The sequence below is a fragment of the Charadrius vociferus genome, unplaced genomic scaffold (genome assembly GCF_000708025.1).
Source record: "Charadrius vociferus isolate BGI_N301 unplaced genomic scaffold, ASM70802v2 scaffold430, whole genome shotgun sequence".
Taxonomy (NCBI): domain Eukaryota; kingdom Metazoa; phylum Chordata; class Aves; order Charadriiformes; family Charadriidae; genus Charadrius; species Charadrius vociferus.
In genome coordinates this window covers 1,454,748-1,472,742 of record NW_009646541.1, presented here as the reverse complement: position 1 = coordinate 1,472,742, position 17,995 = coordinate 1,454,748, and the positions used below count along the sequence as shown (strand labels likewise).

The 17,995-nt window shown below is 46.9% G+C and overlaps 1 protein-coding gene across 1 annotated transcript in view; it reads right to left on the bottom strand.

Annotated features, from left to right (window-relative positions):
• PRKAR1B (protein kinase, cAMP-dependent, regulatory, type I, beta) overlaps positions 1-17,995 on the bottom strand; it is a 97,125-nt gene that overhangs the window by 34,893 nt on the left and 44,237 nt on the right. Inside the window, exons 4-5 of the mRNA XM_009885830.1 lie at positions 5,666-5,727; positions 4,871-4,917 (exon numbers count right to left, since the gene is read on the bottom strand). Of these exons, the coding sequence (XP_009884132.1) occupies positions 4,871-4,917; positions 5,666-5,727 (109 nt within the window). The remainder of the gene's footprint in view (positions 1-4,870; positions 4,918-5,665; positions 5,728-17,995) is intronic.

Sequence of the window (17,995 nt, the reverse complement as noted above, 5' to 3'; positions counted from 1 at the left end):
GTTACCCAAAAATGAAGATGAGGTTTATTTATTCTTGGAAAAACAAGCAAGCTTAGACATGACGGGTATTTATATGTGGGTAGTTTTCTCAAATAAAGCCAGTGCTTTATTTGTAGCATGAATTTGCTTTTCTTAAATATAAATATAAGAACTTGGAGACTGCCTTGAGAATCCGTAAGAATTCAAGCTGAAAAACTCCAAACTTGAAAATGTTCTGTTTCAAATTTCAAAAAGCATCCTTCTGAAATTAGAAAGATCATTAATGATGGAAGAGTTCAAACCAAAAGCAATCTCTGGAATCTAACCATAAAATATAACTAGGTTTAAAATCCAACAGTATTCTCACATAAACCACCATGTAATTTTCCTCCTTGTATACACAAACGAGACAGTTCGTATATATGAGTAAGGGCTTCAAGAAGACTTGACCCACAACCAAAAGATAATCTTACCTATTGTCCACGATAGTCATGTGTAGCTCAACATATAGATTTATACAGTAAATACAGAACTTATTTAAGAAAAAATACTGGAAATTTTTCATTTTGATTTTCACCATACTTTAGTTTAGCTGCTGTTGTTTTACAAGAAGAAAACCTGAGAATGACTGTAGAGAAAGTTGCTGTGACATTAAATAGAATAGGAAGTTGTCGAGTCTAAAAAAAATACATCTGTTTTAAAAGGGTAGTTGGCGGTGCTTTTTAAAGTAAAAAATGTGAGGTTATAGGATTAAAATAATAAACAGGAAGTCATTTTTATATTTAGAAATATGGATTAGAGATTTTTGCAAGACACATACTTTAGCAGGTACTTTCAACATCTTTACTGGAAACTGTAATTTAAGCTCTGCCAGCTGCTTCTTGGCATCTCTTTGCATTTGTCTGAGCAGAAAAGCTTCCGGTAGACAACTGACCTGTGAGACTTCAAACCTCATGCCATCCTCTACCCAGCGTAACTTCATCCATCCGCAGCGCCAGGTCACGAGTTAACAATCCCCCTCGGCCCTGGAGCGCTACGGTGAGCCTGCGACTGGGAACGCTATAACGTCCTTTCCCATCCAACACCAGCTTTGGTCAAAGCATGCCTGCTTTGTAGGGTACAGCACAGGAGAGGAAAACCCCGGGGGCTCTGAGACCAACCTCTTCCTATCTCTAAGAACCTTTATTTTCCATGTGAAGACCTGGGCCCTTCTCCCTCGGCGCACAGCCCGTGCTGAGCGCGCTGGCCAGCGAGAGGGTATTGAGTCTTCTCTGGCTGTCTGCGGTAATCCCAAGAAGGCAACGTACAGCCCCCGTATTCCACGCTAACACGGCTTGTTTATGCCCTGAGAAAGTGTAAGCCTTGAGGATAAAGCGTTATTATATCTAAAAACGTTTTATTGTTGTTCTAATATGACTCAGATTATTTTTAAGGGAAAATATTAGAATGCTCTTACTTACTCTCTGGGGTCCCTATGCCAAAACTCTAATAGTAAATTCCTTTTAAACGTTGCGTTTTTTTTAACTCAAAACACCACACACTGATTTCGCTATTCTGGCTTTGTCAGTGGTTGCTGTTTGGTTTTGGTTGCTTGGTCGATAGATTATCTTATCTTCCAGTTTTGCCACGACTTTCTTCCAGGGGATGGGAATTTTGTGATGGCAATTGTAACCTCCTTTACGTGCATCTTTGCCTGCGTACGGAAAACCCGGGCGCTCGTCAGTTATGATGTTCTCGGAGTAAACTGCTGTTTGAATGAGGCAGCCCCGGAACACCGGCGACTCCTGCCCGCCCAGGGAACGCCGGCGGCAGCCAGCCTGGCCGGGGCTGGGAACCCGCCATGCGTACGCCAACACCAGCTGAGCTCGGCAGAAAACGGCTTGAGGCTTTAAGTCTCGGGGTCAATTGTCTACTCTCCAAGTCGCTTTTTTTTTTCTCGGAGAAGGGTGGAAGCGTGCCAAAAAACGTAGCTGGCAAGGCTTAAATGAACGGCAGCTCGCGTACGAGCGGTCTGGAGTTTCTTCAGACAACGAGGGGTTTAGCGCCGCCGCCCCGAAAGTGGAAGAACGCCTTCGTGGGGAGCAGTACAGCCGGTGTGACGGCGCGCGGCCGTGGGCTCTGGCAGCTGCCGCCACCGCGCACCGGAGCAAGTCACGCTGCCCCGACTGCGCTGGCGACAGGATCTCCTCCCCGCGGCTCCCCAGCAAAGGCACTCACCGTAGGCAACTCCTGCTCCCACCAGCGTGTAGCTGCAGCTCACTCCTGGAGGAGCCAACGTTTCTCCTGCTTTCCACGGCGGCTTGCAAAGGAATTCAGCGTGTGTTCCGGCCGAAGACACAGGGAAGGCTTAGGAAGGAGAGCGCAGCAGCTGAGCCGGGCAGAGCCGGGGAGAGGGGCAGCAGGGCGAAGGAAGGGGGTGCTGCAGGGGCACTTGCTCATGGAAGAGTTTTGCAAGACTTAGAGGGGTCAGGAGCTTTGGCTGCGTCTGGAATAACCTCAGTCCAAACGACATCTCCTAATACTTGTTAGGATGTGTTTGTCCCACAGCTCGTGTCAGAAACCCGTCCATACTCGTGCCTGAGAAGCGTCAGGACGGTGGTATTGTGGGTCTGCCCATTTCGGTCTGTCCCAGCGGACAGAGGCTGATTTTGGCAATTCGGGGCGCAGGGACTGAGAATGTTTGTCAAGGTGAAGTTGCGATCTACGCAAAGAAACCCAGTTATTTCATTCATCCCTTAGAAAATCTGCTGCCGCGAGTCTCACAGACAAGGCAGGAAAAAATTATACCCTATATCATACCGAAGTGACTGGAGGACTGCAAACTACTCGGAGCACAAAGAAAACTTCTGCCTTCAACTCTAACAGCGTAAAACAAAGCTGTGCACTACTGTGCTCTTCGTTTCGCAAAACACTGAGTCCCACTGAAGTCAACGGAATTGCTCACGTGCTTGAAGGCCCACCGGCGCTTGTGCAGCTTGTCAAATCAGGGGTCAGGGGTCAAATTCGCAAAACCACCTATACAGCTGAAGAGCCCACGTGTAACGGCACGGCAGTGGCACTCAGGCCCTTTAGCCACTGCGGTAGTTTTTCAGATTTTACCCCAAATCCTATCTCAGAAACCTCAAAAGCCCTTGAAATGTTCTGAGAAATATAAGATTATTCTGCATAAGACTTTCATGAACTTAAGAAACCATCAGTGAAAAATGATCCGGACACTTGTCTCTTCTTGGGCTATTTGTGGTCAAGATGAAAGAATTTCAACTTTCCATAAAAACCCAAGGAGAAGCTCTGATGTAGCAGTAACACGGCGCAGTGAATGTGTTTCTGAGTGGATGCCAGGATACACCCGGGAAGGGAACTAAGATGCCATCTCACCCGACAGAGAATACAGCAACCGGGGCTCTGAACAAGTCCTTCTTGTCGTCTGCAGAGCCATGGCCAACTGGGCACCCACCAGTTACAGAAAATCCACAAACCACTTCTTCCTTTTGAGGAAGAATTTTCTTTTCCCCACTTCGTCTCTGCTTTGTACAAGCGCTATGTGCATACAGATTATCTTTTTTGCAGTTAAGTGCAAGGGTTTTGTAGACTGCTTTCTGATGTCATTCGGTCCCCCACTATCCCTGAGCCAAAGGCCGAAGAAAGCTTTCCTAAAGGCTTTGAGTGAGGACAAATTATTTTTAAAGAGGATTCATCAGTAACTTCAATATGAGCATTTGCCTAAGTTTGCGGGTCTGACTCCAAGCCAGTGAACTCATTAAGCTCGGTATCGGGCTCTAACCAATTATTCTAAAACTAAATTTTAGCACTGCTCTATAAATATTGCTCTTTTCTTTTCCGGCGCTGTGGATGTGGCAATGTTTGCTGTTGAGAGCTATGTCTGATAGGAACAGTGAGTCAGACGGATTTCCTGAGGAGCAGCTTCCAGAGGCAGAGGCAGCATGTGAGGTTTCTCAATTCCCAACAATACCAATTAGATGGTCTCCTGACACAAACAGACTGCTAAAAAAAATAACTTTCACTAAAATAACTGTATGCCTCCTGCCCGGATTTAAAATAAATCACTTTCTTCTTTAAATATGCCAAACAAAACTCATCTGGGCACCCGAAGAGCAACGCTGCTAATGAGCAAGCCCGTCCTGTCCGGCAGCTGTGGATGCGTCAGGTGTGTGCAGAAAATTCAGTCAAATGAGGAACTTGTAGCAAAACTGCAAAAAGTTTCATACGGGATAAAAATGATTAGAGGTGAATAGATTCTGAGTTGGAAGGCAGGTTCAGAAAGGCGCTTCTTTTCAAAGACTTGCTGATGAAACCACTGCGCACTCCCGTAAACATTTTGTGGTCCAACAGATCACTTTACACTTATAATAATCCTTGCTTTATTAATATGCTGCATTGTTCGTATATTTGGACCTAATTTTAAAAGCAAATTAAGGTTTCTAAGATGAAACTCGCTGCCTCAGGCTGTATCTCAGTTTGAGGAAAAAAAACCCCAACACATGAGCTAAGCTAGCTGATTAAAGAAAATATTTTCCTTACGGTTGATCCGAACCCTCGGGTGCATTCCAGCACGGTGGCCTGCTCTGCCAGAGACTGCGCACCTCCAGGTGTGGTTACCCTTCCGAGGGTAATGTCATTCCCTCAGTTTTCATACCCCATTTGCCTGCTCAGAATGGACAAATAAGCCAGGATGTAAGACATGCCCGTTATAAAATTACATACAAATGACTTAACACAACAAAAGCAAAGTAACGAGCCCAGTCCCGTGAAATCTATTTCAAGAAGACAGGAGACAGAACCACAGCACGCGGCCGGAGCAAGCTGGGTGCCAGAGCACACAATTTTATTGCACAGCTTCAAAACAACCCCTAGCCCGTAAGAGTGTACTTACATCCACCTCGCCTTGGTCAATCACATAGAAGTTGTCTCCTTCATCACCTGGAAGCAAAACACAAAAGGGGATTGTTTCCTGAAGGTCTGATAAACTACTCAATAATTTCCTGTCTCCGTATTTAATCCCGTACATATTTGCACAGGTTTCTACTCCAGATTACCTCCACAGAGATTCATTTTCTGCAATGTCCTCACCTATCTGCCTTCATAAATCACAATACGGCGATGATTTCTTCCGATTAATATCTTTCAATTGCATTAATTCATCTCTTTTGATTGATTCAACACTTCACTCAGTGTAAACACACAAGAGGCTTTAATACAGCCTGAGGGCGATGAAGTCCTCCGCAGGGCGCTGCAGGCACGCAGGTAAGTTGCCAACTGCGATAACGACGATACAGCACAATGAGGTGTCGAATATTCCCAACAACCATAAAAATATTTTCCATCTCTAATTACCCTCAGCTAGCCTGTGCCACCCTTGTGCATTCGGAGCGGTGCTCTACTTCCTGACTGTCTCCAGGTAAAGAACGAACATTTTAATTTGAAGTGCTATTTACATTTAAGTGTAGCCCTTTGAAGCCCTGGGGATCTACCAGCGCGGTTTTGTAGATCTGCGCACATGTAGCAAAAGATCTGCATCCGTGAACTTATCATATAGCTGCACACTTCGAGGCTTTTGGAATACGGTTATTCTTCCCGTTAAGCAAAGAGGGAGAAATCTCAGCCAGAGAGATGTGAATCGTACAATCTTTGCAAAGGTCCAAGGGAAAAAAACGAGGGGAAGAATTACCCTGTTGTATGACTGTTTCTCCTGCGATGTGTGTGACGGGGAACATGGCATCGAATATGTCACTGCAAAAGAAAAGAAACATTTGTTAGTGAATCAGAGCTACTTCTTATCTAGCCGGTGGACCCACCTGCATTGTTCCATTCAGCCTTCATTAGCAGATTTTGCAGAAAAAGAAAAGGAAAATGTTAGTGGGGACTGGAAAGTCAGTCCCAGCTTGGCAAGCAATCAACGTAACGAGTTTGGCACAAGCTGTGGCTTAAAACTAAGTGAGCCCGTGATTCAGTGCGTGCTAGTTTGAAAGAACTCCTGAATTATATGCATATAGGCCACTTCTTATAGCACCGCACAAAGCGGCCAGCTTGAGCGTTTTCTTGTCTAAGCAGACAGATTTCAGCTTTTCAGGCGCGATGGGTATGTGTCGCAGCAGTAAGTGCTCGACGCCTGAGCGGGAGCTCTCCTCTGCCCAACATCTGGCCTCGCGTTTACAAGCAAAACCTGTTCCACAATCCGGAGCATGTTTGGAAAGGTAGATGGCTCTAAATTAATGTAGCGTAAGAGCTGGCAAGAGACCGCACTCACACGCAGAAGAGGCCAAACTCTGAAAACCGGAGTGAGTTACTCGTGAGAAGGGAATCTGAGCAGCGCCGCAGAAACGCCGAAGCTGCAGAAGAGCCTCGTGCTCGTTAATCATCGCCAAACACGCACCTTACCGTGGTCTCCGGCATACTGTCACATATCCTTAAAAGGCCAGGCAGAGCAGGGAGGACGGGAACGCACCCTGCACCAACACCGTGGGCAACTTGCCCAAAGCCCGTCCTTTGTTTACCGAGGGAGACAGCAGGCTCCGTGGAGCCAGGGCTTCCTTTCCCCACATCGCATTTTGGGGAACTTATTTTCAGCAGCATGAACCGCACCGAGACGGGCGCTCCCCTCCTCTCTTCCCCTTCCTATGCATCAGCCTCAAGGGCTAAAGGAAATAGCTCCCCGACACAAACAAAGGCAGCCCGGAGGAATTGTTAACCAGGCTCTTCCCTGCGCTGCTCTGGGAAGGGTCCGCCCAGGGACCACCGACGCAGTGGCGAGGTGCAGCGCTGCAGCCCGGAGCGCAGCAAAGTCCTCACAATCACAACGGAGCGCCAACGGTGAAGAAACCTAACGTTTTCATCAAAACAGCCGGAAGATCAGCAAACAAACCCATGCCACTTTTCAATGCCTTATATGGGAAATGCATACTGTAAAATCCCATTATTAGCTTATTTCCTGTTCGGCTGCTCCAGAATTTATTCAGGCTCAGTTCTAGGAAATGCTTCACTCCTAAGTTCAAATTGGTCATGTCTTTCCTCCTCAGCAGCCAGAATGATTTGTGCTCAGTATCGCAGCTCTGCATCAGCACCGCTTGTGGGAGAACCGGGAGATTTCCCACCAGGCACCTCCCGCCGTGCCGCAGTACCTGCAAGGGATGCTTAGTCCGTGATCTCTAATAAAATGGTATCTTTTATCCCCGTTGTCTCCTCAGGCCCACCCTGTGCTATTCCTCCTCCCAGTCAGGAAATACCTGCCCCACATCTAGAGCGCCTGCTCAGAGGCTCCACGGAGAAACCTCTTGCTCACCTCATTCTAAGCGCCAATGCAAAGACCTGTCATATGGACTGTATTCTTAAACCCACTAAACTCATCTTTAATGATCTTAAACGGGTTCAGCGTTTCCCCAGTTCAAGGGACTTCTGTGTTGGCCGAGAGCATCGCTGCGGCGCAGGTGGTGGCACCAGTCCCTGCGCCGACCCCCGGTGCCCTCCACCTAACGAGGTGGGAGCTGAGGGTCGGATGGGACGGGGGAACTACCACGACGGCAGGAGCCCAACAGGCGCCGAGGGACCTTACGTCGATGAGGTGAGTCAAGCTGTTCTTCAGGAGCTCTGGGACCTGGAAATTCAGTGTGACAGAGGCACATTTGCCGCCCCGTGGCTTCCCCGTGGCCGTGCGCGGGACCTCACCGAGCTCCAGCACCCACCGCAGCCCACCCACCGCAGGGAAAGGCGCTCTGTGGAGCGGGCAAACCCAAAAACAGACACAGCACTCTGAATATCAAGAACCAAACCAGAATGTGACTGTCTGAGCAAACGCGGAAACCTTGCTTTTTAAATAGAAATACAGAGGAAGTAACTACTCGCAGTTTCACCCTCTCATCTCTGATTTAAGGCTGCATTTTGTTTATAACTTCACAATTGACTGTACAAACAGGGCCCAATAAATTATGTATAGCACCGCACCCTGCTCCAAAATGTTCCACGTTTCATTTCTACAACACTTTTTAGTTTTATCAAAAAAAAAACCCCTTCTTTAAAACTCACAGAGTAAAACTTTCAGCTGATGGTGTAATGAACTCAAAGCCCGTTAGCACCAACAGCGGCTTTGCAATAACATTCCGCTATGTAGCAGTGCAGCAGAATGTTAGTGTGAATGTTCTACCACCCCATACATGATGAGTTTCAGCAAAGTCTTCATCTTAGACCAAGGCTTGGGTTTTTCTAGAGGCCTTTGAAGGATATGTCATCAAACATTAGTCTAAAATGCATATGAACACACAGACACGCGCGGGACCCAAAGTCGTGGCGATTTACATCTTCAAAGGGAAACACAGGCGTAGGTAAGTGACCAATAATGTCATGACCATCAGTGGAAACACATCGTCGTGTTCCTTTTCCACTAGGGAGCTATTGTTGTTAATTGATACGGTCAGGCCGGGATCTCTCGCAGTGATTAATGAGTCGGAGTGTTTCTGCTTTTGGATGCTCGATTTGCGATTCGTTAAACAGACTCGGATCTCAGCTGATGGGGATCGGCAGGCAGCCTCAAAGTTTCTTAACCTACAAGTCTGGCAGCCAAAAACTGGGGCATTCAGAATATCACCGAAGAAAACCACCCTTCTGGAAATTATCATCTCCTGAAGTCCCAAACGCTTTCGGTCCCTGTGTGAATTCCGGTTTCTGATTGAATTCAGACGAAGTGTAGAATCTGTTTGGAAAATTTTCTTACTGCCTTTCTGCAATGTCTGAAATAAACACAAAAATGTCCCGAGGATCAACATGCCAAAATGCTTTGAAAATTTGAAAACTTTGTTCCTGACCTAAGCCCAAATCTGAAACTACAATCAGCAGACATATTTCCACCTCCCCGATAAACAGTCTCTGCCCCACACGCCGTTTCAGCCACCTCCTGGGTCGGTACTACGGAGAGAAAACAAGTAAATCTTTAAATACCGAATGAGTTAAGCAGTGGCACTTGCTAAAGGCATAAACAATATGACCAGGGCAAACAATACAGCCTGTTGGGTTTTTTTTTCCTGTACCATACACCTGGTTTTAAGTCATTCAAAACCACCCTCTGACCATTACAGTGAAAATAACCCCTTACAAACACAGTGCTGCAACCGTCCCACCACCAAGCAACGCTGCAGCCCGCTCTACACCTCTGCAAAACTAGGTCGTCGTATTTCTTGGGTTTGAAGGTTTTGTTAGGTAATTAGGGCCAGACACACGCATACGGATTCCTAACCACCAAAAATTTTTTTTTCAAGCACAAGCAGCTTTCCCGTGTAAACAGAGCGCCAGAAAATGAGTAGTTAAGTCTTCACCCAGTGCCGAACCACCATGATTTCATCTTCCGTCCGAGCTGCCGCAGCAGGAACACAGCAGCCTCTGTCCCCTGCCCCCGCGCCGGCCACCCAACGGCGGGCACCCACGGGCGGGCACTGCCGGCGCTCAGCTAACAGGGAAAAGCGGGGCATTTTCCAGGATCTTTATAATTCTGCTGTGAACGAGAACTGGTCAGAGGGATTTCCTTACTTTGTTGAGAACGTACCGTGTGCCCTGTTTCCAGATGAGTTATTCGGGTGATGGAAGAGGAAAACAGAGCCCCAGTTCTGGTATTGCGGCTGTTGTTCAATGAGACTGTGACCAGGAGAGATGCGCGGCACCCAGCACAGCTCTCGGAGGGCTCAGCACAGCTCTCGGAGGGCTCCTCCTCACCCTCCCCAGAGCCAAAGCTTTGCCAGGCTTTGCAGTTTCTTCACCGCTTCCCGAGGACCTGCATCTGGTTACTCGTGGCACCTGGACTCAAGCCTTCCTTCAACCAGAAGGTATCAAGGGCAATTTCTGCCTCGGAAGTGTTGCTGCAGGTGGGACTGTATGTACCTGAGCAGCCACCTCTGGATCCGACGGGAGATGCGAGCAGGACTTCACTAATGTTTTCCAGGGGGATTTCTGCACATTTAGTTCTTTGTAACTTTTTGATAGTTATCATTCAAAAACAAATTAACAAGCAAAGATCGTGAGCAGCATAGAACACACCGAGAGCAGTTAACCAGTCCAACAAAGCGAAACCAAGAAATGCGTTGAGACACGAAACCTCTATCTATTTGATCAAAAAATACCATCTGTCTTCTGAGGGAATATCAAAATTTAAAAGACTTTTTTTAAAAAGGTCAAAGATATCAAAGGCTCGCAGCAAGTTTCAACACATGAAGTGTCTTCCATGAGTGTGGAGGAGAATCGCAGATGACAGATGAGACCTGAAGGCGCCGAGGCCGGTCCTCCGCTCTCTGCCGTGGGAGAGGACCTCTGCCCACCTCGCCGCGTCCCCCAACCCCCTTGTCACGCAAAGGAGAACTCCACTCGCATCAACGAGACTGCAGATACTCAGACCAGCAAAGAGTCTATCACAGCCAGTGCAAAACAAATATGACGAAAGACTTTGCCGGTTTAATTCAGTAGCATTTTGCAGACCCCATTTGCCAAGATGCAAACGCCTGTGCTCGGAGGAAGCCGGTGGAGAGGGCAGGGCCAGGGGATTCTCTTTCTCACGAGAAAAAGCGAGCGATAAAAATAAACCACCTCGTCTGCTTTTACGCTGAGGCTGCTCGGAGTCAACGCAGAATAGGAGACAGACAAACGGAACGCGTGCGCTGTAGGTAGCAGAGCCCCGGCGCTGGGCGGCCGAGGAGCAGCTTTGTTAAAACAAAGCGCGAGAAGGAGGATTCCAAGCACTTTCAGAACCAGACCATGGCAATGGCCAAAATAGGGAAACTATGTAAGACAATTTATCAGATTCACAATCAGATTTCTTTCCAGCCCTTGCTGTGCTGAAGGCGTTGCAGGAAAGGGAAAATGGAAGAGACAAAATGTATATGTGTTAGGCAAAAATGGAAAATCCTCGTTATACCTGCAGGTTGTAATTTGTCAGAGTCCAATCACAACAATTCCATCGTGCAGGCAGACTCCGAGAGCCTTCAATGTGTGCACTATACGGAGTTGTTTCTTCTATTCGCCATCTCTCCAGCAAGACAAAGCCAGCCCTGTATTGCTGGGGAGAGCTTTGAAAGCCCTGTAGCCGCTCTGGCACAGTTCGGCAAAGGCCGTGCGCCGTTCTGGCGGGGCGAAGCTGCCCGAGCAGGGGGACCCCGGTGCTTCACACCTTCCCTACTCACCTACCTTTAGAGTCTAGTAAACACAGTTGAGAGCAGCTCTGCCTTTCTTTAGCTATAGCAATTATATCTGGGTACTATTTTAGGATTTCTGACGTTGGGGGGGGGCGGGGAGGCTGTTTGTCTTCTTGTGTATGTCTAATATTTTCTTATGATTCATTTCCTGAAAAGATAACAACTTTCTAGCAATTGCTCTAACAACCGCTTCGCCCGCTCCGTAAGGATGAAGAGCACAGAATTTACACGGGACTGGCTTCAGTCAGCGTCTCTGGAGGAAGGCACAAAGGCAGTACTCGATGCCATGCGCGAGCACAAGGCTTGTTCCCGGCAACGCTGCCGGCCACTGCTGATGCACACCAACTACAACCACCAAGAAACAATTGCTATTATTTACCGACTAGTGGGAATAAAAGCAATGCACACAGGTAAAACAAAAGATTCCTTTTTAGAGGGATTTAAATCTAACAGCCCGGAGCTTACAATTGCTACAATCAAATCGGTGGTGTCGCTGCCACGTACCTAAGAGAGAGAGTCAGTACTGAGCCTTAATGAAAACATTACCCATCGACTCTGTTGGGTTTTTTTCCTGTTAGGACAGCACCAAACTAACTACAGCAGCACGCAAAGCTATTAACAATTGAAATTATTTAATTACTTCAGTATAATGGCCAATTTTTAGGCATTATTACAATTAAGACATACATTAATTTTACTGTAATGACCATGTAAGTTTTTGAAAGCGGACATGAGAAGACATGCTGAACGGCAGATTAAAATTAAAGTCCGTGTCTAATTCCGTAACATTTATTAAGTCACAAGTCCACATATATAACAGGCATGTGAAACAGAAAGAAATAAAAGATTGTCATCTTCTGTTTCTGTGAAGTATTTCCATTTTTACTGTTTTATGAAGTCCTTTCACAGGTTCATGACTTATTACACTGAATGAACTGAATGAAACTTTATAGGCAGAGCCTCAGTTCATTTTACAGACTCTATACATCTACATGTCAATGGTTCACATCATCTTCCACTTGTTAACAACAGCTTTCCAAGCGAACGAGCGTGTGCCGAGACCTTCATCTGGAAAACCACCTGCCGTGGCCAACTGCAACAAGAGGGTGACCCTCTAAAAAGGGGCCAAGCCTTGTGGCTCAAGAGTGACAATGTCCAATCCCCCCCTACCCCAATGCGCTCACCTTGGCCTCTTCTCCTCCTGTCCACCCCTCAGAACCATCATTCCACTGAAGTCACACTGCCAAGGCCATGGTTGTACCACTTCTGCCCAAGAGGCAGGGCTTGGTGGAAATGTAACTTAGGTCCATCTCTTACTATCATCTCTAGTGAACCTTTCACAAGGGGGAGGGAAGACCCACACTTCCTTCAGCTTGTCCCAGCTGCAGTCCCATCAGCCTGTTTGCATAAGAAGCCCTGTGGATGGCACGCGATGGATGGCAGAGGAAGACCTTACCCAATGCTCATGCTAAGCCACACATCATGCTGTGTCTAACACTGAACTGCAGCCACACACCATCCCTTCCAGCAGACCCAGCTGAACACGGGGCAGCTCTCCAGGGTCTCACTGCAGACCAGTTTTATACATTTCCATAGCTTGTAGTTCAAGGACAGCTGCAAACTGGGCTGTATCAACAAGGGTGTAGCCAGCAGGTTGAAGGAACTGATTTTATTTCCCTCTGTTCAGCCCTTGTAAGACAATCTGGAGTACCATGTCCAGTTTTGGGCTCCACCATACAAGAGAGACATTGGCAAACTGAAGCCAGTCCACAGTGGCCACCAAACTGGTCCGAGGCGTGGAGCATACAGCTGGTGGAGACAGGGTGGGGGAACTGCGTTTATTCTTTTACAAAAAGAAGATCTGGGAGATCTTGTTGCTGTCTACACGTGCTTAATGGGAGGGTGTAGAGAAGACAGAGCCAGACTCTTCTCAGAGCTCACAGCAGAGGGATGTCACGGCAACAGGCACAAATGGGAACAGAGGAAATTCCCACCTGACATAAAGTTTCACTACGAGGGTGGCCGAACGCTGCAAGAGGGGCCCAGGGAATGGGAATCGTTTCAAAACTCAACCGGGCAAGGCTCTTGGATAGAGCAGCCAACTCTGACCGGACCTGCTTGGAGCAGGAGGTCGGAGCAGGGATGGCTGGAAGCCCCTTCCACCCGCCGGGAGCCCGGGGTTTGGCACCGAGCTTCTCCCAGTGGGAGAGATGAGGTGGTCCTGCACTGAGCCGCAGACACGGGGGAGGCGGGGGAGCGTGAGTCAGGAGGCCAGCTGGAGGAAATCCCACGCGGAACGCACGGAAAATATGCTCTCTGTGTAGCCATGTAGGAGTATCTGCGCGCTTCTGCGTGGATAATTGCAAGGAGACTGTATCCCAACTTCACATCACTAATACCACCTCTCATCAACAACGTCTGTGCACATCAGGAGGCCTTGATTAGAAATTAGGTAACATGGTTTGGGGTTTTATTTTTTTCCGAAAAAAAAAGTTTAATAAACTGAATATTCTTGTGGAAAATGGCTGACGTCATTTCTCATTTAAAATGCTTTTTAAAGTTTTGAAACTGGTCTAAACGTCCTACTGAGATATCTTCAGAGGATCTACTTTCACAATGAAATTATTTCCGAATTAAGCCTCTTCGTAAAAGGTTAAAATCAAAATAAGACATTGTTGTTGAAAATGGTATTTCAATGAAACTTAATCATGTTTGTTTGCTTGTTTTCTGGTTTTGAGGAGAGACCAAGATATTTTGATCTTGGAACTAAAATTCAAGATGGGAAAAAAATTTAAATGCCAAAAGAAAAATTAACAAGGAAAAAAAACCAACAGAGAAACTTGGGTCAATAAAATACACTTTCTACTTGGTTACGATGTACAAATACGTCTACACACACCTAGAGAAGCACAGGTACTGGACTGCACAGGTTTCCTTCTGCTTTAGGAGGTGCAGGATAGTGATGAGGAACTCCCTCCTCAGGCAGCACGTACCGGACTCTAATGTAAAGACAGAGACATTTGTGGAGGTTATACACTCTAAGAATACGGCATTGCTGCAGCCATACGCTCCTGAAGCTTTTACTTTGAGAAAGCTCCTGAAACACGACTATGAGAAGCACGGAAGGGCCCTGTAACGAAGTCAAAGGAGTTATTTGTGCGCGTTGGCATTGCAGAAGCGACCTGGGGAAGCACTTGGCACGATGTCGAGTCGGGTACTTCAGACAACGCGGGCCACGTTCACCCCTGGCACCACCGCAACGAGGCCGCTGTATTTGAGCTGCTAAAGAGGAGGATGGCCCTTTAAGTCACAGATGAGCATATATGATTTACATTTTCCACACAATTAATTACTTGTCATTTTCTCAAACATTCCGGAAAAGCAATGGCGAATACCATGCTGGAAAAATAAGTACTTGAACCTAATAGCTGAAAGAAAATTGCTTCTGGTGGGACACAAACACAACACCACAAGAATAATTCTCATCCCCAAAACAAATCTCTGTTGTTATTAATAAGGAACAAATTCCACCAGTGGTAAAGGGTGACCATAACAAAGCTCCCATATTTGAACAATTTATTTCTTCTGGTACTTTGAAATCCCTTCACTCTTTAATTTCAAGCTCCCTCTTCTGGACTATCCCAATGAAGCTACACACTCCTCCTTGTCCTCGCTGTCCTCACCAGGTACCACAGCTGAAGAAGCCCTGAGTAAACGGCACTGACACACACCGCTCACCACCGTCTCCCAACGTCAGCGTTACTACAGCTGAAGTTCTGGAAAATATAAGAGTATATGCTGAGATTTAAAGAGGTCGGAGAGATTTGTGCTTACAAATGCGCTGCTATGCAATCTCTTGGAGCAGATGATGGACGATGGAGGAGACGTCCCTCAAAATAGCGACATGGGACATTGATCCTTAGGGATATCCCTTTATAGGGATATAGGACATTATTTTAAATTATGAGCTATGATAAATTATATTTCACATGTACATAAGTAAATATGAACAAAACCATGCTATGGACATCACCTTCTCGTTCACATTATGCAGTGAAATACCTTCCCCACAACAGTTATAGCATTTTTTGGTTTGCCTTTGAGATTGAGACGGAAGACACCTTTCTTGCATCCTTATGATTAGCAAACTGTTCCCAGAGAAAGTTTTTTTCTAATAATTCACCCAATTTTCCTATTCAGAGTATATATAACTCAGAGTACTTATATATATATATTATATATACATATATAAAAAAAACAAATAAAATGTTGTGGTTGTGGAACTTGGACATAAACACAATACTCATCTATTTTCACTATTTTCTTTTATTTTAGTTTTTTTTCTTGCACTCTGTGCAAGAATCACTTCTAACAGTTTTCTATAAATATGGGAAAATTAAATGGTATTTGATAATTAAGATTGTTCCTTCAAATCATATCCTTACTGCTCCTACGCACTATTTTTATGACTACAGCTTCTGCACCTAGAAGAAAGGCTTGAGTGCCACAAGATAGCACCTCTCCCTGGCAACTATATCAGCACAAAAATAGATAAGAATTATCAGGTATTAGGTTAAAATCTTTTCCCTTCCATGCCTGGTGGCCCTTGCCATTCACATAAAGATTGGTATTGCAAGGATGCCGAAGATGCTAATGCTAAAGAATGCCCACGTCCCTCAGCACCACGTCTGCCCCTCTGGTAAACACCTCCAGGGATGGCGACTCCACCACCTCCCTGGGCAGCCTGTGCCAGTGCTTGACAACCCTTTCGGGGAAGAAATTTTCCCCAATATCCAAACTAAACCACTCCTGGTGCAACTTGAGGCCGTTCCCTCTTGTCCCATCGCCTGTTCCATGGGAGCAGAGCCCGACCCCCCCTCGCCCCCCCCTCCTGTCAGGGAGCTGTAGAGAGCGAGAAGGTCTCCCCTCAGCTCCTCTTCTCCAGGCTGAACACCCCCAGGGCCCTCAGCCGCTCCTCACCAGACGTGTGCTCCAGACCCCTCACAGCTCTGTTCCCCTTCTCTGGACACGCTCCAGCACTTGGAGCTCCAGCACTCTTGCAGTGAGGGGCCCAAAACTGACCACAGTACTCAGGGTGGGTCCTCACCAGTGCCGAGTACAGGGTCGACCAACACCCCCAGGTCCTTCTCCCCCGGGCAGCTTTCCAGCCGCTCCTCCCCATGCCTGTGGTGTCCATGGGGTTGGTGTGACCCAAGCGCAGGACCCGGCACTTGGCCTGGTTGACCCTCACACCATTGGCCTCGGCCCATCAAGCCCTGATCACGTAAAATAAATAGTTTTGTAGGTCAGGAAACTCCTAGGGTAATTTGGGAATGTGTGCATCAGCAGGCAGTGCCCCTGGAAACGCCGGGAAGCGATGAGAGAGCGAAGCCGCGGCTCCGCAGAGCGGGAGCTGCCATCCGCCAGCGGCGCGCCTGCCGCGAGGCAGAGGAAGGCACGCTGCAACTAATCAAGCAGTGTTTGACATGCGTCTCCTCCGGCTGACAAGCACAGAACATACGGCTGCGAGCATCTCCCACATCTTGCTTAATTAATTTCCATCCTTGTTGTGTGCTCCCACACCTGGAGATATCAAACAGCTGCGTATAATAAAAACATTTTAACCTGTGTTAGTGGATAGGATTCAATTTAGTTTATAATTGGATCAGTAAATGAAATCATTATAAACTAGCTGATAAAGGCTCCCTAGAATGAGTCAGGATTATTTTTTAAAAGTGTGTAAATCTAGTGTTAAATAGCTGATGAATAGAATTCAGAGCTGACACAAAACCACATGTCCACAAGCACTTGCTTTTCTATTTGCATATCTATTATAGCTTACAGACATGTGCAAACTCATACACCCACACGTTTTTCTTATGTTTTCCCTAAGTTTATCATTACTCCCCTTCATCTCTGATTCACGGCATTTCTGAGATAGAATCTTTTACAATAAAACGAACTAGAGATAAAATTTCCCTAGACAATAAATACTTCTTTTGTAGGAGCTTTTTAGTGAGCGATCGCAATGGAGCGGCTCCGTTTTTTTTACAGCTCCCCTAGTTCAAAGAAGGCAAAAGTGGAGATCGAGCAGCTCAGGCGGTACGTGCATTTTTCTCTGAAGCCATCTGTATTTGCAGGGCTCTGAAGGACAGGGAGCTTTTTTAAGCGTGAAGAGCTGTTTAAATCTATAGATGCACAGAGACCTACGGGTGCACTTTCTTCATACCTACACAAATAAATTCAGACGCAGTTACCTCACTTTGTTCCACCTTTCTGAGTAATTTTCTTTCCAAGTCTTCCCCAACCGCTAAAATGCACATCAAAGACATCTTGGAGACACCCAGCGGGATTACCGGCAGCAACACCTCCTTCTTCGAACCTCACAGCACCACTTCCTACCAGTTTGCTCCGTTTCGCACAACCTGCCCGGCAAACGTCGCACTCATCTCTTTCTCCTGCATTTTTGCTGCGAACATTAAATAAAATCAGGAGTGCCCAACGTTGAATGCCGCAACGTAACGTGCACGGGTCTACTTTTATCTCCGCACGGCGATAGCAAACCTGGCAATGTCAGCTATGCGGGGCTCGCGTTAGCGCTGCCGGGCCGGGCGAGGGGAGAGCGGCGCCGCGGATGCCTTCCCGCGTATCTGCAGGACATTTTTGGAATGCCTGGTTGGAAGGGAACACGAAGAATTCGTGGGGCAGGCCGGTGGATCGCTGTTAGCGCAGGCGTTTGTGGTCACTCTCCGTCCAAACACTCCAACACCTCTCGCTCGGCTCTGCTGACTCCGTGTTTGCCTTCACGCCGGGATCATTTTTAAAAACTTTCT